The 25149-nt window shown below is 38.4% G+C and overlaps 1 protein-coding gene across 1 annotated transcript in view; it reads left to right on the top strand.

The window, feature by feature from the left end:
* The window catches only part of CDH18 (cadherin 18), a 523245-nt gene extending 521060 nt beyond the window's left edge, over positions 1-2185 (top strand). The window contains exon 12 of the mRNA XM_075826752.1: positions 1612-2185. Coding sequence (XP_075682867.1) covers positions 1612-2102 — 491 coding nt within the window. The 3' untranslated portion in view covers positions 2103-2185. The remainder of the gene's footprint in view (positions 1-1611) is intronic.
* The last annotated feature ends 22964 nt before the right edge of the window (positions 2186-25149 follow it).

Genomic DNA, 25149 nt, shown 5'->3' on the forward strand with positions numbered 1-25149 from the left:
TTTTGACAGTATGCTAAGGAAAATAAAAAACACTTTAAACCTGAATATTCAGGTCTTACAAATGTTGTCCTTTGGTACAAATGTAAAATTAGACAGAACAGTTATATAAGTCATCACAAAGTGGTGTTTACCACTTTATCTAAAAGAAAAGATGTTTGAAGAACTTTAAATTCCACTCACTCAAAGTTTCATTTGAAACATTTGCTTTAGGTAATGATGAACATAGACAACGCTCTAGGCATGTACTGTGTGGTTTCTGTGATGTGCTTCAGCTTGACAGAAGTTGCCATCTCTTCACACACCACCTTGTCAGAAAAGAGGGCAACAATGTATAACAAAACTTCTAAGATTTCATTTCTACAATTTGACATTAAATATTCATACAAATTGTAAACAGTTTAAATAACATAGAGACTAAAACCTACAAGACATATAAAGTAAAGTGGCAGTGTTTTCCATGATCGTTTCCAAATGTAGTCCAATCATATACAGTATTTATACAATATGCAAAAGAATAATCAACACTAATTATAGTTATTAAGAATATACAAGGTGATAAGGTTGGATTAGATTTGCTCTTTTTAGCCTGTGATCATATTTTACAAGCACTGAAGTAAACCTACTATGAATTCCACGGTTAAGTGCAATTCCTTAATACGTTCACTATTTTGGACATATCTGACAACATCTAAGACCTATTAGAACACTAAGGACAAGTTACACATTACAAATATTAAATCAGGTACCAACAACAGGAATGAATCAAATTTGGTTGAAAAAACAATAATACTTCCTTAGATGTATCATCTCCTAAAATTTAATTTAATATAATTTACACCATAAGGTAAATAATTCTAAACACATTAGCGAAAGTATAAACCGAAAAACTATTCTAGTTTGGGCCTACATAAAACAATGTTTATGCAACAGAACCCTTAAATATGCTAGCTTGCCATTTGTTTAATTTGTTATGTCTTCCAGTATTTCCAGTCTGTTCTTTGCTTTATCTGTGTCCACAACTAAGTGTGTTATCACTGTGTAAACATTATGCCATTGGATGTAATCCACTACATATTTCAGTTCTTCTCAAAAATGTCACCACAGTACATATTTCTGACTCCTATTGTTCAGCTATATCCATCCTTAAACCTCGGTTCATTTGTATCAGAGAAGTCACTGCATTTTTTCATCATCCCCATTTTGTGTATTTCATTTCTATCCATGGCAATGGGCTGAAACCTAAACTACAACTCACAAAACTACAATTCCCATCATGCCCTGACAGCCACAGATTGGAGACCACTGATGTCTATTTTATCATGTACATAACATAATGGTTACAGTTGTACTAGATTTTCAGAAAGCATGGGAATTGATAAAGGTATCAATAAGTTGAGTGTTTTTTGAGAATGTTATCATTGATTAAATATAGTATATTTTTCTACAACCTAGAGTATTTGTAGTTCTGCAGCTGAATACCTTGTCACAGTAGAATACATTAACTTAGCACTGCCATATCTCTAATTGTTATAAAATATAAATTATAGATTTGCAGTCTGTTAGTTGGAGTTATAAGTCATTAAATGTTTTTTTCTCTCTTTTTTTTTCTAGCTATTGTTGTTCTTTTTATAACTCTTAGGCGAGGAAAAAAAGAACCTCTTATAATTTCAGAAGAAGATGTGCGGGAGAATGTAGTTACATATGATGATGAAGGTGGAGGGGAAGAAGACACCGAGGCTTTTGATATTTCAGCTCTTCGAAACCCATCTGCTGCGGAGGATCTTAAATGCAGAAGGGATGTAAGACCAGAAGTGATGCGTACACCAAGACATCAAGATCAATCTTCTAATGAAACAATCAATGTTCAGGAATTTCTCAATCAAAAGTTGGCTGAGGCAGACCATGACCCAAGTGTTCCCCCATATGACTCTTTACAGACATATGCCTATGAGGGTCAAAGGTCTGAAGAAGGATCCATAAGCTCTCTAGATTCATTAGGAACACCATCTGACCAGGATTATACTTATCTTGATGACTGGGGACCAGAGTTTAAAAAACTAGCAGAACTCTATGGAGAAAAGGAATCTGAAAGAACAAATTAGTTTCCTAATTCAAAAACTGTTTTATTTACAAAACAGCTCAAAGCATAACCACAAGAAAACAAAAAATAAATTGATACTTGGAACTCAACAAGTTGTTCACTTTTACTGTAGAAACAAGTGCCATTTTCATATCTAAAACTGGGTTAAAAATTTTGAAAAATACAGAGAAAAAACTATTTTCCCTTGTGTATATTTTTTAATTGATCAATAAAGTTGGTGGTGCCACTTCCATAAAGAATATTCTAAACACGCAGAGCATTTATATTTTGCAATACATTAAAATATCATTAGACAAATATAGAACATAGTAATTTTTTTTTACAGTGCTAGTTTCTTTAAATAATTTTCATTTTTTCAAACTCTTTAAAGATGTACACTTTAACCAAGTGGCGCAAATATATGCAAAATAATTAGTAAACTATTTCCTTATATTTTGTGAGTTCCGGTTTTGTTTCAAATTTAAATTTGTATATATTAACCCCTTCCCGCTCCTGGACGTACTATTAGGTCATGGTAACTATAGCGTTCGCGCTCCATGACCTAATAGTACGTCTCGGGAGTAACGGCCGTTTCGGCCGTCCTCCCGACACATACATGAGCTGTGACAGCTGCTATCTCGTACAGCAGCTGTCACAGCTCCTACAGCGGGGAACGATCGCTGTGTCCCTGCTGATTAACCCCTTAAAAGCCGCATTCTATAGAGATCGCGGCTTTTTAGGGGTTAAGCTGCCATCGCCGGCCTGCTACACGATAGCGGCCGGCGATGGTGACTATGGCAACCGGACACCAAACAATGGTGTCCGGCTATGCCATAGACGGAAGCCTAGTGGGTCCTGACAACGTCAGGACCCACTATGCTTGCTGTCAGTGAGTAGCTGACAGCTCTAATACACTGCACTACGCATGTAGTGCAGTGTATTAGAATAGCGATCAGGGCCTCCTGCCCTCATGTCCCCTAGTTGGACAAAGTAATAAAGTTAAAAAAAAGTTAAAAAAAGATGTGTAAAAATAAGAAAATAAAAGTTTTAAAAGTATTAAAAGTAAAAATCCCCCTTTTTACCTTATCAGTCATTTAATATTAATAAAAATATATAAACAAACAAATAAACTATACATAATTGGTATCGCCACGTCCGTTACGGCCTGAACTACAAAATTATTTCGTTATTTATCCCGCACGGTGAACGCCGTAAAAGAAAATAATAATAAACCGTACCACAATCACAATTGTTTGGTCACTTCACCTCCCAAAAAATGAGAATAAAAAGAGATCAAAAAGTCGCATGTACCGAAAAATGGTACTGATCGAAACTACAGTTCGTTACGCAAAAAATAAGTCCTCGCACGGCTTTATTGATTGAAAAATAAAAAAGTTCTGGCTCTTAGAATAAGGTAACACAAAAAGTGAATGATTTTTTACAAAACGTATTTTATTGTGCAAACGCCATAAGACATAAAAAAAAACTATAAACATCTGGTATCGCCGTAATCGTATCGCCCCGCAGAATAAAGTGAATATGTCATTTATAGCGCACGGTGAACGCTGTAAAAAAATAGAATAAAAAAACAATAGTAGAATTGCTGTTTTTTAGTCACCACGCCACCTAAAAATAGAATAAAAACTGATCAAAAAGCCGCATGCACCCCATGAAAACTACAATGCATTCCTCAAGGGGTCTAGTTTCCAAATTGGGGTCACTTTTGGGGGGTTTCCAATGTTTTGGCACCACAAGACATGGTGCCTAATAAAAAAGAGGCATCAAAATCCACTAGGTGCTCCTTTGCTTCGGAAGCCGGTGCTTCAGTCGATTACCGCCCGAGGGCCACATGTGGGATATTTCTCTAAACTGCAGAATCTGGGCAATACGTATTAAGTTGCATTTCTCTGATAAATCATTTTGTTTTGTAAAAAAAATGGTATAAAGAGGATTTTCTGACAAAAAAAAATTTAAACTTCACCTCTACTTTGCTCTAAATTTCTGTGAAACACCTAAAGGGTTCATAAACTTTCTAAATGCTTTTGTGAATACTTTGAGGGGTCTAGTTTCTAAAATGGGGTGTTTGATAGGGGTTTCTAATATATGGGCCCCTCAAAGCAACTTCAGAACTGAACTGGAACCTAAAAAAATAAATAAATGAGGCAATACTTCGCTTCTTACATTATACTGATAATGAGCCGTGCCCACCCCGAGATGACTCCAGTTTTGACCGTTTGTATAAACGGAGACCCCTATTAGACCGTTTCAGTGCCCGGTTTTCCCCAGCATTCACCCCTGAGAAGTGTATTTCTATTGATGAGTCCCTGGTACATTTTAAAGGGAGGGTTCAATTCCGCGAGTACCTGCCGGGTAAGAGGGCAAGGTATGGCGTGAAGATGTCTAAGCTGTGCGAGAGTGCATCAGGGTATACCTACAGGTTTAGGATATATGAAGGAAAGGCCACCCCCAAACCAGACTGCATCCTGGACTACAATAGGTACATGGGAGGGATGAACTTGTCAGATCAAGTCCTGAAGCCCTACAGCGCCATGCGGTGTGGTATAAGAAGCTGGCCGGGCTCATCATACAGATGGCTTTGTACAATGCGTACGTGCTACGTCGATGTGCAGGCCAGACGGGAACTTTCCTGGAATTTCAAGAGGTGATTATCAAGAACCTAATCTTTAGGGACCAAGAAGGGGGGGCACCCAGTACTTCTGGAAGCGGGGCCACACGCATCGTACCAGGGCAACACTTTCCAGGAGAAGTTCCCCAAACTGGCAAGAAGGGAAAAAGTCAAAAGAGGTGCAAAGTCTGCTATAAGAGGGCTATAAGGGATGACACAATATATCAATGTGACACGTGTCCCGAATAACCAGAGCTCTGTATGAAAGAGTGTTTTAAAATGTATCATACATCCCTTGGTTTATAATTTACCCCAATTTTACTTACCCTGATGCACTCCGCACAGCTTATCCCCCCTTGTATTTCCCCTCTGAGCCCTGCTGTGTGCCCAGGCAGCTGTTAACAGCCACATTGAGGGTATTGCCATACCAGGGAGAACCCACATTACAGTTTATAGGGTGTAGGTCTCCGGTCAAAATGCTCATTACACCTCTAGATGAATGCCTTAAGGGTGTAGTTTTTAAAACGGGGTCACTTCTTGCGGGTTTCAACTGTACTGGTACCTCAGGTGCTTCTGCATACATGACTTCGCACTAGAAAATCCCCAGTAGGCCAAATGGTGGTCCTTTCCTTCTGAGCCCTCCCATGGGCCCAAACGGCAGTTTATCACCACAAATGGGGTATTGCGGCACTCAGAACAAATTGCGCAACAGAATGGGGTATTTTGTTTCTTGTGAAAATAAGAAATTTTCTGCCAAAACTACATATTATTTGAAAAAAATAATTTTGTTTTCATTCCCAGCCCAATTTAAATAAGTTCTGTGAAAAAACTATGGGGTCAAAATGGTCACAACACCCATAAATGAATTCCTTGAGGGGTGTAGTTTCCAAAATGGGGTCATTTGTGGTTGGTTTCTATTGCTTTGATACCTCTGGGGCTCTGCAAATGCGACATGGCACCCGAAAACCAATCCAGCAAAATCTGGACTCCAACAAACACATAGCGCTCCTATCCTTCTGAGCCCTCCCATGAGCCAAAACGGCAGTTTATGACCACAAATGGGGTATTGCCACACTAAGGACAAATTGGGCAACAAAATGGGGTATTTTGTTCCCTGTGAAAATAAGAAATTTTGATCAAAAATGACTTTTTATTGGAAAAAATGAATTGTTTTTCATTTCACAGCCCAATTCAAATACGTGCTGTGAAAAAACTGTGCGGTCACAATGGTAACAACAACCATAAATGAATTCCTTGAGGGGTGTAGTTTCCAAAATGGGGTCACTATTGGGGGATTCCTACTGTTTTGGCACCTCAACACCTCTTCAAACCTGGCACGCTGCCTAAAATATATTCTAATAAAAAAGAGGACTCAAAATGCACTAGGTGCTTCTTTGCTTCTGGGGCTTGTGTTTTAGTCCACGAGCGCACTAGAGCCACATGTGGGACATTTCTAAAAACTGCAGAATCTGGACAATACATATTTAGTAGTATTTCTCTGGTAAAACCTTCTGTGTTTTAGAAAAAAAAAATGAATATAATTGAAATTCAGCAAGAAAAATGAAATTTGCAAATTTCACCTCCACTTTGCTTTAATTCCTGTGAAATGCCTGAAGGGTTAAAAAACTTTCTAAATGCTGTTTTGAATACTTTGAGGGGTCTAGTAAAATAGGGTGTTTTATCAGGGTTTCTAATACATAGGCCCCTCAAAGCCACTTCAGAACTCAAGAGGTACCTTAAAAAAATGGCTTTTGAAATTTTCTTAAAAATATGAGAAATTGCTGTTTATGTTCTAAGCCTTGTAACGTCCAAGAAAAATAAAAGAATGTTCAAAAAACGATGCCAATCCAAAGTAGACATATGGGAAATGTGAACTAGTAACTATTTTGGGTGGTATAACCGTCTGTTTTACAAGCAGATGCATTTAAATTCTGAAAAATGCTATTTTTTCAAAATTTTCTCTAAATTTTGCAATTTTTCACCAATAAACACTGAATATATCGACCAAATTTTACCACGAACATGAAGCCCAATGTGTCACGAGAAAACAACCTCAGAATCGCTTGGGTAGGTTTAAGCATTCCGACGTTATTACCACATAAAGTGAAATATGTCAGATTTGAAAAATGGGCTCTGAGCCTTAAGGCCAAAACTAGGCTGCGTCCTTAAGGGGTTAAACAATAATATGACACTTTATAGCAGCACTTATCCAAATTTAATATGCTTGGTCTTTTACACGTCGGGAGATTATAGGTAGATGGATAGGCTAAGTTCACACTACCATTATTATCAGTTTACCTCTCTTCCGTCAGAGGAAGAGAGGATCGATACATTAAATGGAAAGGAACAGTTCCGTTAGAATTACCATTGATTTCAATGGTATTTCTTTTGTATCAGTTGCTTTCCGTTTGTCTCCATTTCCTAGGTTTCCGTTTTTTTGAACAGAAACAAAAGTTCAGTCTGCAGAACTTTTGTTTCCGTTCAAGAAAACGGAAACTTAGCGAACGGAGACAAACGGAAAGCAACTGAAACAAAAGAATTACCATTGAAATCAATGGTAATTCTAAAGGAATTGTTGCTTTCCGTTTAATGTATCGATCCTCTCTTCCTCTAATGGAAGAGAAGTAAACTGATTGTAAAGGATCTGCCAGGCACAGCTTCGGGGTTAACCATAGTTAATCAGTCTGAACCTGAATCGACGTCTCTGAGACTGACTCCATCTTCCACCACTCAGGATGGCAGGCTTAGGAGTGGGAGAGCCTATCGCAGCCTGGCCAGACGGAGCTAGCTTCCGCCCTCTGTCTATTTATTCCTGCCTTTCCTGTTCCTCCTTTGCTTGTGATTCTTCTCGTGTGGTTTCCTGGCCCAGCTACAGCTCCTAACTATTTGATCCTGCTCCATACTGTCCCTGGCTTACTACTACTCTCCTGCTCTGCGTTTGGTACCTCGTGCACTCCTGTTTTGACTTGGCTCGTTCACCACTATGGTTGCTCACGGTGTTGCCGTGGGCAACTGCCCCTTTCCCTTTGCTTTGTATTCCCTTGTATGTTTGTCTCGTGCACTTACTGAGCGTAGGGACCGCCGCCCAGTTGTACCCCGTCGCCTAGGGCGGGTCGTTGCAAGTAGGCAGGGACAGAATGGTGGGTAGATTAGGGCTCACTTGTCCGTTTTCCTACCCCTGTCGTTACACTGATAGTAAGGGCCTTTTCACATCAGCCTTGGCTTTCCGTTGTGAGGTTCCGTCTGAGGTTTTCGTTGGGAGAACCCCTCAACGGAATGGAAAACGGAAACCTTAGCTTCCGTTTGATTCCGTCCAAAAAAAACGGAAACCTGACGGAATGGTGACAAACGGAAATCATTAGCAATGTTTCCATCACCATCAATATCAATGGTAATGCAAATGGAAGCTAAGGTTTTCATTTGCCCTTCCATTGAGGGGTTCTCCCGACCTCTGATGGAACCCCTCAACGGAAAGCAAACACTGATGTGAACAGTCCCTTATGCCAGTGTGAAAGAAGCCGTGGATAGATATCTATCTAACTAAATATATATATCTACATGTCCATATATATATATATATCTACATATATATATATATATATATATATATATATATATATATATATATATATATATATATATAAATATACATGTATATGTAGATATATATATATATATATATATATATATATATATAATAGAGTGGTGCTTGAAAGTTTGTAAACCCTTCAGAATTTTCTATATTTCTGCATAAATTTGACCTAAAACTTCATCAGGTTTTCACACATGTACTAAAAGTAGATAAAGTGAACCAAACCAAGCAAATGAGTCAAAATATTAGACTTTGCCCTTTATATATTGATGAAAATTATCCAAAATCACATATCTATGAGTGGCAAAAGAATGTGAACCTTTGGAATTAGCAGATCATTTGAATGTGAAATTAGACTTAATCAATGATATGACAATCAGGTGTGAGTGGGCGACCTGTTCTATTAAAAGAACAGAGATTTATCAAAGTCTTATCTTCACAACACATGTTTGTGGAAGTCTATCATGGCACAAACAAACGAGATTTCTGAGGACATCAGAAAAAGAGTTGCTGATGCTCATCAGGCTGGAAAAGGTGCAAAACCATCTCTAAAGAGTTTGGACTCCACTGTGGGTCAGTCAGATTTTGTGAAAATTGTGGAAACTCTAGACCATTATTACCCTCACCAGAAATGGTCAACCAACAAAGAACATGCCAAGAGCAAAGGCATATAATAGTCGCCATGACACAAAGGAACCCAAGGTAACAAGCCTTTTTGCTATTGCTAATTTAGTTCATGAGTCCACCATGAGGAGGACACTGAACACCAATGGTATGTATGGCAGGATTGCAAGGAGAAAGATGCTTCTCTCCAAAAAGAACATTGCTGCCGGTCTGCAGTTTGCTAAAGATCACCTGGACAATCCAGAAGGCTATTGGAACAATGTTTTGTGGACGGATGAGACCAAAGTGGAGCTTTTGGTTTAAATAAGAAGCGTTACGTTTGGAGAAAGGAAAATACTGCATTTTAGCATGAAAACCTCATACTATCTGTGAAATATGGTGGTGATAATATCATGGTTTAGGCCTGTTTTGCTGCATCTGGGCCAGGACGGCTTGCCATCATTGATGGAACAATGAATTCTGAATTATACCAGAAAACTCTAAAGGAAAATGTCAGGACTGTCCGTGAGATGAATATTAAGAAAACATTGGTCATGCAGCAAGACAACGACCCTAAGCACAAAAGTTATTTTAACAAAGAATGGTTAAAGAAAAATAACTTTCAAATTTTGGAATGGTCAAGTCAACGTCCTGACCTTAATCCATTAGAAATGTTGTGTAAGAACCTGAAGTGAGCAGTTCATGGGAGGAAACCCACCAACATAACAGAGTTGAAGCTGTTTTGTCCAGATGGCTAGAATTCCTCCAAGCCGATGTGTAGGACTAATTAACAATTACCGGAAATGTTTAGATGCGGTTATTGCTGCACAAGGGGGTCACACCAGATACTGAAAGCAAAAGTTCACATATTTTTGCCACACACAGATATGTGATATTGGATAATTTTCCTCAATAAATAAGTCTAAAATTTTTGACTCATTTGTTTGACTTGGTTCTTTTTATCTATGTTTAGGACTTGTTTGAACATCTGATGTCGTTTTAGGTCAAATTTATGCAGAAATATAGAAAATTCTGAAGGGTTTGCAAAGTTTCAAGCACCACTGTATAATCTTAACTAATTTGCCATAGATTGACACAGATGTTATCCCTAAACATATCTTTACGCTTCAGTTATCAGGGTGCAAAATAAATAGTTAAAAGAGTTTTTTGGGCTTCTCAATCAATGGCCTATCCCGTGGTGTTGTGCCTTTACAGCAGTTCCCAAAAAAAGCAATGTCTATATGAGTGTGATTGTGCCTCATACTGCAGCTATGCCTCACGCTCAGCTCTGCTCAGACTCCATAGCTGTAAAGGAATGAGCTGCAGTACCAGGCATAGCCACACTCACACTCTCGGAAGTAAATTAGGAAAAGGCCAACGGTTGAAAATCCCTGGAAGTTCCTCTAGAGAACAAATTCAGTTATTGTGTTAGATTAGATAGACAGATAGATAGATAGATAGATAGATAGATAGATAGATAGATAGATAGATAGATAGATAGATAGATAGATAGATAGATAGATAGATAGATAGATAGATAGATAGATGATAGATAGAATTGTACATATAGGGAATAGGACGTTCCGCATTTAGAAAAAAAATATTAGTATTAAAAGATACTTCATAGTTGAAGCATTAAGTCACATGACAGCAATACATTTTTTCACTTCTAAAAACATTAGAATGTTAGTCATATATAAAGTAGTAAAAGCTAAATAACTATTAATGTCTAACTTTGAAGTATTGCTAGCACACTCGCCATGTATTATACAGAACATTATTCAACTTTAGAAATTCTCCTATCAGAATTGCTTCGTGAGAGCGGCTAAGTATATATATATATATTTTTTTTTTTTCTCTGTATGGTACCTATTGCTCAATAACACTCATACTATTGTCATTTTTTCCCCCCATTTTTTATTTTTTTTTGGTGTCTCCACTGACATTCATAAGTTTCAAATGTGACTGCCCTTATGTGACTTCCCACTAAAAGAATGTGACTGCAGATATTGCCGTCTTTACTATAGATAACATCAGGTCTGCCACATTGCGCATAATCAACCTCATCACAGATACAGAATCAGCCGCTATGAAAACAAAAGGGGAGAGCAGCATGCTTGCGTGAGGAATACTGCCTTACAGGTTCTGTCCATGTTTGACTGCCCGATCTGGCCACATTGGAAAATTGTGCATAATTGGAATTGTTCTCAGACATAGGGGGCATCCTATCAGATATGTAATGTGTGCATACAATGCATCATTTTTAATGAGTATACTTTACACAATTTATCGACATCCCATGCTCAATAAATATTACTTTGACTGTAATTTTGGGACAATCCCTTTAAGTAAATAAGCATACTTGATTTCCCTAAAATAAAGCTTTATTTTCTCCTTAGTAACTAAAATTAACCATAACTGTCAGTGGCAGATAAATCACATTCAGCATCTAATTCCCCAAAACATCCGCAACAACACATTGTATGATGATTCACAAATCCAATTATATCAATAACCTGGGGTCATCCTCTTTGTTATTATAGTCAAGCTCCAAGATATGAGTAAAGGATTGAACTGCAGACTCTTGACCAGTACATTAAAAACACTTTTTTTCTATGTTATTTTTGATTGACCTAAATGCAGATCTCCATCTGATAAGAACCCCAGATTTTATTCCACTAGCATTTCTGCTCTATATGTACCACTATATTAGATTTATTGCCTTCAATGAATCAAAATCATTAACAAATTTGGACAAATTAGCATTATTAATTGCAAACCTTGAACCGATTTGTTCATCTTTTCTCTGATGTCACCGTTAACTCAAAATTCCATTTCCCCAAAAAATGCCAATAACTTGCATCATAAGGCTATGCCATTTGTCTGAATGGAATTTAGCATTTGAGTGGTGTTTGACTTGTGGTTCTTATGTTAGCAAGTTGTGATCTTTTTTTCATAGTATACATACAATACTCAAAAATTCACATACAAAATGTAACAATCTTCATTGCACTCCATTAAGACAACAGTATGCAAAGTTAGATTGCTTAATCCTCAAAAATGAATCATTTTAGAATTACCATACATAAATATTTTCATAACATGCAAATGTATATTGTTACATATTACAAGAACAATATTCCAGTGACTTTCAGGATAAATGTGCAGCTATTTTTATTTGTCTGTTCCGAAGGGACAGGCAATGTGGCACACCATGCAGCAGGTTAATGTATGACAATGGAAATCCAATTAATAGCTGCTATTTATACTGTTAAAAATGTCACTACACATAATATAAGGCTATTTCTCATGGAAAGGGAATGTGACATATATTAAGTATATTACATGAAAATAAAATAAAGAAAAAGGCTTTTCTTAAAATGTTTTAGGCACACATGAAGGACAAAACTGACTATAATTTCTGGAGAGCATTGATTTGTTTTGCAAATTATAGCCTGGAATGTTGCAAAATAAATCAATTATTATGAGCAAAGTTGAATACGAAAGCAATAATACAAAAATAATGACTTAGGATCAGAACTGAATTGTAGGTAATGATAATTAATTGTGTGCTTTTTTTTTCAAGTCTAAAGATTATTATTAAACATTAATCTCTTGCACTATACACTACAATTAAACTGCTTATACATTGGGTCTGTATAGGTATAATGTAGTATAGTCTAGATAGAAATGAAGTTAGACTGCTGCATATATGTATACACGTGTTTATACATTATGTCTACTGCATTCTGAGAAGGTGGTGCTTGACACAGCGATTTTATCTTGCTACTGGCCCACTAGAGTACCAGAGGATTTTCCGATCGGCCCAGACTCTGACCCAATAATGGGTCCCAAAAGGTCTAGCACAATACAACTCTATTTGGAGCAAAATTAGGAGTCAAGCACTTGCAACTAGGTTCTTTTTCTTGTGGGGGATAATACAAATAACCTAATAGACCTTATTTACAATATGTCCTATGTGTACAATGATAACAAGAAGTGGATGTGCACATATTTTGTAAAGAAGATGGGTGGACCCTCATAATCATTCCCTCTGGTGGGTACAAAAGACCCCAGCCCCCCTCCTCACGTCCTAAACTAGGCCTAACAGAAAATATTAGTTGTGCCCAGAGTTTTCCTTATTTATTTGTAATTTTCATGTTTCTTATACTCTTTATTCAATTTGCCACATAATAGCAGATTTTTTACATCAATATAATCCTCCAGGTTTAAATAAATCCCCCTTACCCCTTCCCCTACTTCTAGCAGGAAGGAAAAAAGAAAAAAAAAAATAGAAAGAAAAATGTCCCTAAAATATTTAGTGGAGGGTCAAATTGGCCCAACCTAGGGTCCCATATCTGTTTAACTCTTTCATGACCAAGGGTCATTGATACCCCTGTGTCTAGGTCAAATTTTCCAATCCTGATGTCCACTTCTTTAAATGATAATATATTAGCAACCGCTTTGAATATCCTAACTATTTCTACTTTGTTTTTTTACAAGCTTTATGAGGCTTGAATTTTCTAGATTAGTTTAATTAATTCCATGTTTTTAATTTTTATTATGAGCAAACAAATCACAAAAAAATGTGAAAAAAAAACACTTTTGTAATTTTTTTATATATTTATCTATATCTATCTATCTATCTATCTATCTATCTATCTATCTATCTATCTATCTATCTATCTATCTATCTATCTATCTATCTATACTGTTGCTGCTCTGTAGCAATTAGTCTTCGCTCTCTTGGAGAGTGAAAAAGGCTAAGAGTTAAAACAAACTTTTCTATGATCGCCATGAGACAGACATTGTGATTATGAGCTCCTTATCTGCCTAGTTAACGATCACACTGGCTATGTTATCTCTGGGCAGAAGCCGTGGAAGGAGGGAGAAGGGGGCAGGTTCCGACACACGGGGAGGGAGCAGGGAGAGAGCAAAAAGTGCAGGCTGCTTTATTGTGAGCAGCGCTGCACTTATAAGCTTACTGTAATGTCTGTGGCTGCGGGCTGTCAGCTTCAATCCCCACCTGACAGCCGCAGCCACGAGTTGGCAAGCGCTGGCCCCAGCCTCCTCCTCAGGAGACGCCAGCGCTTGATTCCACTCACGTCAGCCGGATCCCGTAGGGTGCGCGCGCTCGTGCCCGCTCTTAAAGGGGCAGTGCACGCACCGGACCTTTGATGAACTGTGAACCCGTGAGTACCCTGTACTATAAGAGGGGTCCAGCCCCCTGCTTCTATGCCTGAGCGTTGTTGATGTTTCCTAGTTTGTCTATGTGATGGCCTCCTAGTGTGTTTCTGTTTCCTGTTTCCTGTACCTGTTTCAGTTCCTGTTCCTTGTATTCCATACCATCCTGGTCGATCACTGTGGTGTGCCAAAGTCGTGTCGTGCTGTATTCCACGTCTGACCTGCTTCACCTCGCCTGACGTCTACCTGCTGCCTAGTCCAAGCCTAACCTGCCCAGCTGCTGTTTGAGCTGCTACAGGTACCTATATGAACTATAGACATTCACCTGCGCCCTGTTGGCCAGCTGCCTTACCGCCAAGGCGGTACGGCCCAGTGGGTCCACAGACCCTATGTGACACTTAGTTTCATTAAAAAACCGTTTGTTTTATGAAACAAAGCCAAAGAGGTTTGGGCACTAGTTGAGAGAGCCGACACATAGATTAGTGCAGAGCTGCTCATTCTGAAGCAGCTCTGCACTCATTAAACCCAGATGCACTCTGCAAAATGTCTATATACGTATTAACTGCACAGGGCATCGGCAGTTGGAATGTATATAGCCGTATGGCAGTCGTGAAGGGGTAAATACTATTATTTTGTTCTTGGATATGTAGTACCACTTCTCAAAGATGATATTCTTTGAGCAGTCTTCTGGAATAAATTATAACAAATCAGTTGGACTGACACCTTTTTTTAAGCCACACCCAGTTTTAATAAAATTGGTGAGGGCAGCATAAAAAAGCCAAAAGATTTTTGGGCCATTTCTCAACTTTTCTACGACAGAAAACTGCCATAGAAAATTTGATAATACCCTCTATGTCTCTCTAAGACCTGAAATAAATTCCTATCATTGATCCTGTATTTACAGAGAGCATGGTTCACCTTGTTGAAATTGGCATTATTCCAGCCTTTTAATGCACTTATCTAAGAGGTAATAAAATCGAATTTAAGAATTGGGACCAACCAGCCTGCACCCTAGTTCGTCCTCTGCGAGTTACTCAGTTTGATCCTGGGTCTTTTATTTTCCCAGATAATACCTCTAAAAGTTCCATCAATTAAACAGAACACAGTTATTGATCGTGACAGGAGAGTTACTGAAGATATATAACAAATAACATAATTTTGATCAATACTTTACAATCAGTAATGTTCAATGGGATTCTACACCTAATCTTGGCCTGAATTTTTGCAAAGGGGAAAGATGGTAAAATTAGTCATAGTCCATCATCTGTTCAGAAGCCGAAATCCTGAAATATAAAAAAAAAAAGGTTGCAAGCTAAAGGGGAAAATTAGCCAAGGCAAGCTCAGAATCTGATAATAAAAAATTTGATGTATTTATATTAATCTTAATTCCTGATTAATCCTGGAACTGATTAAGAACTGCAATAGATCCTTTCAAGGACTTCTTCATGTCTACCAGGAAAATCAGTACATCGTATGCATATAACATCATACACCAAACTTAAACCCTTCAATTTCAATGTCTTGTCTGATTTTTTTCTGCCAGGGGCTCAACAACTATAGAGAAGAGGAACGGGGACGAGGGGCAACCCTGCCTGCTACCTCTTTCTTACCCAAATGTCTCAGAGTTTTTGTCGTTTACAACGACAGAAGTGACAGGGTCCTTATATAATAGACAAAATTTTATTTACAAAAAAGGTCCAAGCCCAAAGGATTTCAAAGTTTCAAATAGAAAAGGCAACTCAACAGTATCAAACACTTTTGTCAAATCAAACGACAAAAGCGCCCTATCCCCTACTTTAGTTGGCTGCATTTGAAAATTGAGGAACAATTTTCTAATATCTAATGCAGTGGTTTTAGTTGACATAAAGCCTGTTTGATCTTGCTTGATCGCTTTCCCTATAACTTTTAGCCACAATTTAAATTTCAGAATTTAGCAATGAAATCTTACTCTTTTCTAACACAGTATTTCCCAGTTCAGCAGATACTGTATTTTTGAAGCATGAGGAGCACCACTGGTGGTTCCTACTCTTTTTTGCTAACCATTTGCCAGGTTGAACTTTCGAAAAAATATTCGAAGGAAGAGATAAGACTCTGCATTCAGTTATTAACATTTGTGGGTGTAACTATATATTTTTGTTGCTAAAAATCACCTGCTACAGCTTATATACCCACAAGTGCTACCTTATACCTGTTCTTTATAATTACTAATTACTTTGTGTAATAATCCATCCAAATTTGCCTTAAAGGCATTCCATACTATTAGTCATGAAGTGGAGCCTAAGTTATGTACAGAAAATACTGACAAGTCAGCGGTGTATTTATTGTGACTAGGTTTAATATTTAGCCATATTGGATTCCACTTCTACCTAGGATATCTTTGTTTTAAACCCAGTGAAATATTAATAATTAACATTATATGGTAAAAGTACATTTCCCAAACAATAGATGTATCTTAGATAAAGACCTGTGTGAGCTAGAGAAGCATGAATACTGTCTCAATAAAGTGTGTTTCTCTCTCCACAAATCTAACATATTTACTAAATGGTATAGTCATATGTGTAGAAAAAGTTGCAACTGTATCCATTACTGAACCCATAATAATAGCAAAATCCCCTATGAGAAAAATAGACCCTTGTTGAGGAAACATCTGAAATCTTTTTAAGATGTCATATTTGAATGAAGGGGGGATATAGACAGATGACACAACACATTCCAACTCAAAAATGATATAGTGCAAAAAAAACAAAACAGCCCAGTCTGTCAATTTCAGAGGGGATGAGGATGAATTGAATTATCTTATTCACTATGACATTCACTCCCCATGAGTATGAAGACCCCAACAAGTGAAATGTATAGTTACCTCTATCCATAGACATAAACCTTACTCTGCTTTTTCAAGTTGGCATTAAAGGTTCTGTACATAAAAGTTGTGAATCTACTACAAAATAGCTGTCTGGATGCACAGTTGGTTTCAGGGTCACAGAGGAACAATTTGCATGTCTTAATTATTGGATATGTGATGGGAAGGAGCTATGGTAATATTTCTATCATTAGAAAGTATTTCTATGTTTTCTATTTACAGAGTGAAATGGCTGTTTAGTTCTTTTTAAATCCTGCTCACCATAACCTTGCAGGTCAAAAAGCCAAACCATCATCATACAATCTGTGGTGAATAAAACTCATGAGTGGTTTGTTGTATTCAGTCTATAGATAATTAATCAAAAGAGACAGGAATGGTTTGCATGTTTCTTTCAACATATTATATGTAGAAGGCCTGGCACAACTCATCGTTATATCACAATCAAGAAAGTAATTTTAGAATGCTCCTACCATTTAGATATTCAGTAATAATTATTTGCATTGATTGATGTTAAATTTGGTTTTAATTAGAAGTTAACTATTTGGGGGTTTCCTGGTATGCCTAGATTAACGGATATTGATTATTTCCAATCAAAGAAACCATTGTTTCGCCATTAGAGACAATATAGGCTATAGGTCTTCATTGCCTTTAATGCGGCAAATACAATTCCAAAAGAGGAAATATGCTAATCAATGAAATTACAAATATTATGATTATATAAACTCCTAGAACAATATAATAACGGGCTAGGTAGTGTCCCAAAGAAACACCCTCCCTTTGTCATTAAGTGGGCAACTACTTATTTATTATTATACAAAAAGACCGGAGTACAAAGCCTTATGTATAAAAATATAACAAATTTTTATTAGCACAGAAATAAGACAAACATTTAAAAAAGGTATGTAAAGAATAGAAGACCCTATAAATGTTACACGGCCTAACAGGGAAACAGACAAGCCATATACTTAAAACAGTAGCAGAATATACTATAGTCCTTGTATTAAGGTCATATAGAATGGGTGGTATAGTACCATACAAATAGCTGATCACGAACAGGTATACAAGTGACTGTTAATTTATAGACTATATGGTCCTGGTGGAGATCGGGAAAGCCTAAATGTCAGAAGGTGAAGGAAACCTTACCCATTTCAAAGGTCTTGGAATCCTGCGTTTCATGTGCAAAACCCCAACGCGTTTCACCCCCTGAGGAAGCACATACCGCGAAACATACTTTGGGGTTTTGCACATGGCATGCAGGTTTCCAAGACCTTCGAAATGGGTAAGGTTTCCTTCACCTGCTGACACTTAGGCTTTCTCTATCTCCATCAGGACCATATATGAAGAACATATTCATTGAAGAACAGCTCCAAATTACGTCCGTAATGGACGCCCCGCAAAACGCGAGTACGAGCAATTATGTCTGAAATTCAGGAGTAGAGATGAGCGAACTTATGAAAAGTTTGGTTCGGCTAGTTCGCCGAATTTCACGAAAAAGTTTGATTCGGACCGAACTAGTTCTCACCGAACCTGTAATTTCCGTGCACCGAGCATGGTACTGTCCAGGGTGCTGAAAGAGTTAATGGGCTGCACTAACTCTTTCAGAAACCTTGACAGTACCATGCTTGGCGCGCGGAAAATACAATTTTAATGTAATAAAAAAATTAAAAAAATACGTTCATACTTACATTCCTCCTGTCCGGCCTCCAGCGATGACGTTTCATCCATGTCGCCGCTGCAGCCAATCACAGGCTGTAGTGGCGGTCACGCACGTCAGGATGACGTCAGAAGGCCGGCCTCCAGGGATGACGCTTCATCCCACGTGACCGCCTCTGCAGCCAATCACAGGCTGCAGCGGCCTCTGCAGCCAATCACAGGCTGCAGCGGCCTCTGCATCCAATCACAGGCTGTAGTGGCGGTCACGCACGTCAGGATGATGTCAGAAGGCCGGCCTCCAGGGATGACGCTTCATCCCACGTGACCGCCTCTGCAGCCAATCACAGGCTGCCGCGTCAGGAAAGAAGGTCGGACTGGAGGAAGAAGAGGGACTCGTCACCAAGACAACGACCGGGTACGTATGAAATGCTTTTTATTTTATTTTTAATCAGCAGCCTCTTTTCTCTATCAGTGATTGATAGAGACAAGTGGATGCCGATTAGTATAATATTTTTGTAATGTTTTTTCTGCCCGCCCGGGTTCGGTCAAAACGTGTTCGACCGAACCCGGTGAAGTTCGGATTCGCTGCGAACCGAACTATTCGCGATGTTCGGACCGAAACCGGGTTCGGATGTCCCGGTTCACTCATCTCTATTCAGGAGCTGTTTTCCCCTGAAAACAGCTACGTAATTTCAGCCGTAATTGACGTTATCGTGTGCACATACCCTTAGATGTAGAAAAATAGGGGTCAATGCAATCGCCTAATTCATGCCTATTGTTGATTTTTTAACATCACATTTACTATTAATAAAGAATTTATTCCTCAAGTTACATTAATTCTCCCAAACACTTTTCCACTCTTTCCCAATCCCTTCTAGTTAACTCCTTTTTATTAAGCAGGAGCACTATTTGCCATGTAGATTTTGCTGGATTGGTTTCTGGGCGCCATGTCGCATGAGCTTCTGAGGTACCAGTACGGGTGACCCCATAAAAATAAATTTTGAAAAACTATACCCCTTAAGGAAGTCCTTGTAGTTCTGATGCGACTTTTTGATCTGTTTTTATTCTATTTTTTAAGAGGCGTGGTGACTAAAAAACAGCAATTCTACTATCGTTTTTTATTCCTTTTCTTACCGCGTTCACCGTGCGCTATAAATGACCTATTTACTTTACGATTATGGTGATACCATATATTTATAGAATTTTTATGTCCTACGGCGTTTGGACAATAAAATATTTTTTATAAAAAATAATTTACTTTTTGTTTTACCATATTCTAAGAGCCATAACTTTTTTATTTTTCATCAATATAGCGGTGTGAGGACTTATTTTTTGCGTAACGAACTGTAATTTCGATCAGTACCATTTTTAGGTACATGCAATTTTTTTTATCTCTTTTTATTCCATTTTTTCGGAGGTGAATTGACCCAAAAATTGTGATTCTGGTATGGTTTACTATTATTTGCTTTTCTGGCGTTCACCGCGCGGGATAAATAACGAAATACTTTTGTAATTCAGGTTGTTAAGGATTCGGCGATACCTATTATGTATAGTTTATTTTAATAATAAAGGACTGATAAGGGAAAATGGGGGATTTTTACTTTTATTACTTTAAAACTTTTATTTTTTTATCTTTACACAATTTTTTTGTACTTCTTTATTTAGTCCCACTAGGGGACTTGAAGGCAGGAGGCCCTGTTCACAATTCTAATACATTCATAGTGCAGTGTATTAGAGCTGTCAGCTGTCTTTGTTAGTATCCACTAGCCTTTCGTAGATGGCATAGCCGGAGGCCATTGTTAGGCCTCCGGTTGCCATAGCAACCATCGGCGCTTGCTATCATCTCACGGGACATCGATGGTGGTTTAACTACTAAGAAGCCGTGTTTGCTATTGAACGCGACTTCTAAGGGATTAATCAGCGGGGACACTGCGATCGGTCCTCTCTGAAGGAGCTGCAGCATCTGCTGTACGAGGCAGTAGGTGTCACAGGTCCTGCATATGCCGGGAGGACGGCCAAAATGGCTGATCCTCCCATGACATACTATTAGGTCATGGAGCGTGAACGATGTACATATGACCTAATAGTACATCAAGAAGCGGGAAGGGATTAATAGCAGTTTTTAAAATTTTTAACAAAATTTTCAAAATATATTTTTGTAGGCATCAATTCAGTTCCAAAGCACCTTTGAGTTACCTAAGTTAGATACCCAATTTGAAAAAGTACACTCCTCAAAGTATTTAGAACAGTATTTTGGAAGTTTATTAACCGCTAGGCGTTACCAAGGATGTAAAGCAAATTGAAGGTGAAATTAAAAAGTAACAATTTTTGGGCAGAAATTTAATTTTAATCCATTTTTTCTGTAATGTAGCAGGCTTTACAAAAAAAACAACTTAATATTTTTTACCCTGACTCTGCAGTTTTTAGAAATGTCCTATATGGGACCGTAGTGTGCTACTGCACTCGAACACAGGCCTCAGAAATGAAGGAGCACCTTGTGGATTCTGTGGGCTCTTTTTTATTAGGATGTTTTCCAGAAACCATTTCATGTTTGAAGAGGGCTCGAAGTGCCAAAACAAAATAAACACTTCGAAAATGACACACGGTATGTGGTTTAGAACAGCACAAAACAATGATTCTGCATAGTTCTCTCCTAGCAAATGATCTTTCCCATTCATTATAATGCTAATGATTTATTAAACTCAGTAATCAGTAATTATACAAGGGAGTATGTTTATTTTTGTTGGAAGTGTATTGGGATTTACACATATATTTTCTGGCTGTGGAAATCTATACAAAAGCAATGCAGTCATGTCAGAAAAGTTATGACACCCTATTACTTTTTCATTAACATATGTGGACATAGCAATATGAACAAAAACACACTAATAAATTAATTTTGCAACAATTTTGAAAAAAAATTCACAGATATGCCATTTCCTTCTGTGGAAAATATCACTGTGCCTAGATCTAAGGAGCTCCTTAAGGCCTTCAGAAAGAACATTATTGATGCTTATGAGTCTGCAAAGAAATGTTAAAACATCACCAATCCATAGAACATCAATATTTCACTACCCGGAAGATCATCTAGAAGTGGGGAAGATTTCAAACAATTACCAATTTGATCAGGCCAAACAATTTCAGCGTGTCCACCCAGGAGCAAAATACAAGATGCTGAATGAAGTCTCCAAGAATCCATGATTTTCTCAGAAGACCTAAAGGTAGCTCTCACCACTATTAATATCAATATATATATACACTAGCAAATATAAATATATATATACATATATATATGTGTGTGTATATATATATATATATATATATATATATGTATACATATATATATATATACAAATATATACACTACTGTTCAAAAGTTTGGGGTTTCCATGAAAACTCACACTTATATTTATCAAATGAGTTGCAAAATGACTAGAAAATATAGTCAAGACATTGACAAGGTTAGAAATAATGATTTTTATTTCAAATAATAATTTTCTCCTTCAAACTTTGCTTTCGTCAAAGAATGCTCCATTTGCAGCAATTACAGCATTGCAGACCTTTGGCATTCTAGCTGTTAATTTGCTGAGGTAATCGGGAGAAATTTCACCCCATGCTTCCAGAAGGCCCTCCCACAAGTTGGATTGGCTTGATGGGCACTTCTTGCGTACCATACGGTCAAGCTGCTCCCACAACAGCTCTATGGGGTTGAGATCTGGTGACTGCGCTGGCCACTCCATTACATATAGAATACCAGATGCCTGCTTCTTCCCTAAATAGTTCTTGCATAATTTGGAGATGTGCTTTGGGTCATTGTCCTGTTGTAGGATGAAATTGGCTCCAATCAAGCGCTGTCCACAGGGTATGGCATGGCATTGTAAAATTGAATGATAGCCTTCCTTATTCAAAATCCCTTTTACCTTGTACAAATCTCCCACTTTACCAGCCCCAAAGCAACCCCAGACCATCACATTACCTCCACCATGCTTGACAGATGGCGTCAGGCACTCTTCCAGCATCTTTTCAGTTGTTCTGCGTCTCATAAATGTTTTTCTGTGTGATCCAAACACCTCAAACTTCGATTCGTCTGTCCATAACACTTTTTTCCAATCTTCCTCTGTCCAATGTCTGTGTGCTTTTGCCCATATTAATCTTTTCCTTTTATTAGCCAGTCTCAGTTATGGCTTTTTCTTTGCCACTCTGCCCTGAAGGCCAGCATCCCGGAGTCGCCTCTTCACTGTAGACGTTGACACTGGCGTTATATTGCACAAGGGTTTTCAAGTGTTTTCTAATCATCCATTAGCCTTCTAACACAGTTAGCAAACACAATGTACCATTAGAACACTGGAGTGATGGTTGCTGGAAATGGGCCTCTATACACCTATGTAGATATTGCATTAAAAAACAGACGTTTGCAGCTAGAATAGTCATTTAGCACATTAACAAAGTATAGAGTGTATTTCTGATTAATTTGATGTTATCTTCATTGAAAAAAACTGTACTTTTCTTTCAAAAATAAGGAAATTTCTAAGTGACCCTAAACTTTTGAACGGTAGTGTATATAAACATACATATATATTAGCAGAGTTACCTGGCTTCGCACGGGTCTATTTGTTTGTTGTTTGTGTGTGGTTAAAAACTTTGATTCCTACTGATTTGAAGCCAACATATTCAATAACGTAAACCGTTTACTGAAAAATACACACGGAAGTGTCGAATATGGGACAACTAATCTTTTGTTAATTTGAACATCGGCCATGCGCACAACCTGCCGACGGTATGCACCTTTTTGAGACTGCAGTCGTGCCTGAGTCTGCTGGGGAGTTTCAGCAGCTTGCTGTGATGTATTTTGTCAGCCTGGAGACAGGCTTGGGTCTGCTGAGAGATTTCAGCAGCTTGGGCAGCAGCCATGCACTTTGCTGCAGGAGTCTTTCGTCGAAGTGCAGGGTTCCTTTTTGGACGCATGACTAGTCTGAAAGGGGTTCAATTTATGAGAATGAATAGGTACAGTCTGTTCACGGCAAGTAAAGAAAGATGACTGGATTGTTATGGAAACCCGATGTAAAACAAAAATGGCTGGGTTGTTATGGGAACCTGTTGTAAAACTGTGTGTATGTCAGTGAGGCTAAAAATTAAGAACCTGTGAGCTTCTATTGCCTAATACGGGTCATCTATGGAGGAGGATTCATGATGTGGAAGCCAGTGGTGCCATATGTGCTTTTGTGTTGCAATTTTTTAAGAATATATTGAATGGTAGGTTCTGGAGAGCTGAAAAATGGTGTTAAACATTTGAAAGCGCCTGATTTACTTGTGCTTAAATTTGGTGCAGATTGGTCCAGTCGTTAGGCCGTGCATAAAGAACAGACAACAGAAATTAATTTGTATATATACTATAGAAAAAGTACCCAACACTGACCGGATATAACGTGTTGGTCTGTCTGTTTGTGTGTTCAATGGATTTGTTCCAAGGGTGCCCAGGGTTCTTTCGTCTAAGTGCAGGTACCTTTTTGGAGTCATGACTGGTATGAAAGGGTTTCAATTTATGAGAATGCTCAAATCCAGTATAGGTACAGTTTGTTTACGGCGAGTAACACGTCAAATGGCTTGGTTGTTATGAAAACCTGGTCTTAAACCTGTGTGTATGTGAGTGAGGCTAATACAGGTCATGTGATATGCAGGGGCGTAGCTAAAGGCTCATGGGCCCTGGTGCAAGAATTCAGCTTGGGCCCCCCAACCCCTTCCCAACATCACCAGATCCCTGTGCATGCGTATGCCCAGCCGCCTTGCTCGACAGACCCCATGAATGCCTCCACAGTATAATGCTCCCCATAGCTGACCACACAGTATAATGCCCCCAGAGCTGCCCAGACAATATAATGCCCCCACACAGTATAATGCTCCCTATAGCTGCCCCCACAGTATAATGCCCCCATAGCTGCCCCCACAGTACATTACCACCCATTTCTGCCCCATACAGTATAATACCCCCATACAGTATAATGAACTCCATACAATATAATGCTGCCATACAGTATAATGCCCCATAGCTGCCCCATACAGTACAATGCCCCCATAAGGTATAATGCCCCATAGCTGCCCCATACAGTATAATGCCCCCCATAGCTGTATAATGCCCCCATAGCTGCTACATACAGCATAACACCTCCCATACAGTATAATGCCCCCATAGCCGCCCCATACAGTATAATGCCCCACACAGTATAATGCCCACCATAGCTATCCTATACAGTATAATGCCTCACACAGTATAATGCCCCCCATATCTGCCACACACAGTATAATCCCCCCATACAGTATAATGTCTCCCATACAGTATAATGCCCACATAGCTGTCCCATACAGTATAATGCCCGCAATACAGTATAATGCCCTCCATAGCTGCCACATACAGTATAATGCCCCATACATTATACTGCCCCCATAGCTGTCCCATACAGTATAATGTCCCTCTTAGCTTTCCTATACAGTATAATGCAACCATATATTATAATGCCCCCTCAGAAGCTAACATATGAGCCCCCTCGAATACC

Source organism: Rhinoderma darwinii, chromosome 5 (genome assembly GCF_050947455.1).
Source record: "Rhinoderma darwinii isolate aRhiDar2 chromosome 5, aRhiDar2.hap1, whole genome shotgun sequence".
NCBI lineage: Eukaryota > Metazoa > Chordata > Amphibia > Anura > Rhinodermatidae > Rhinoderma > Rhinoderma darwinii.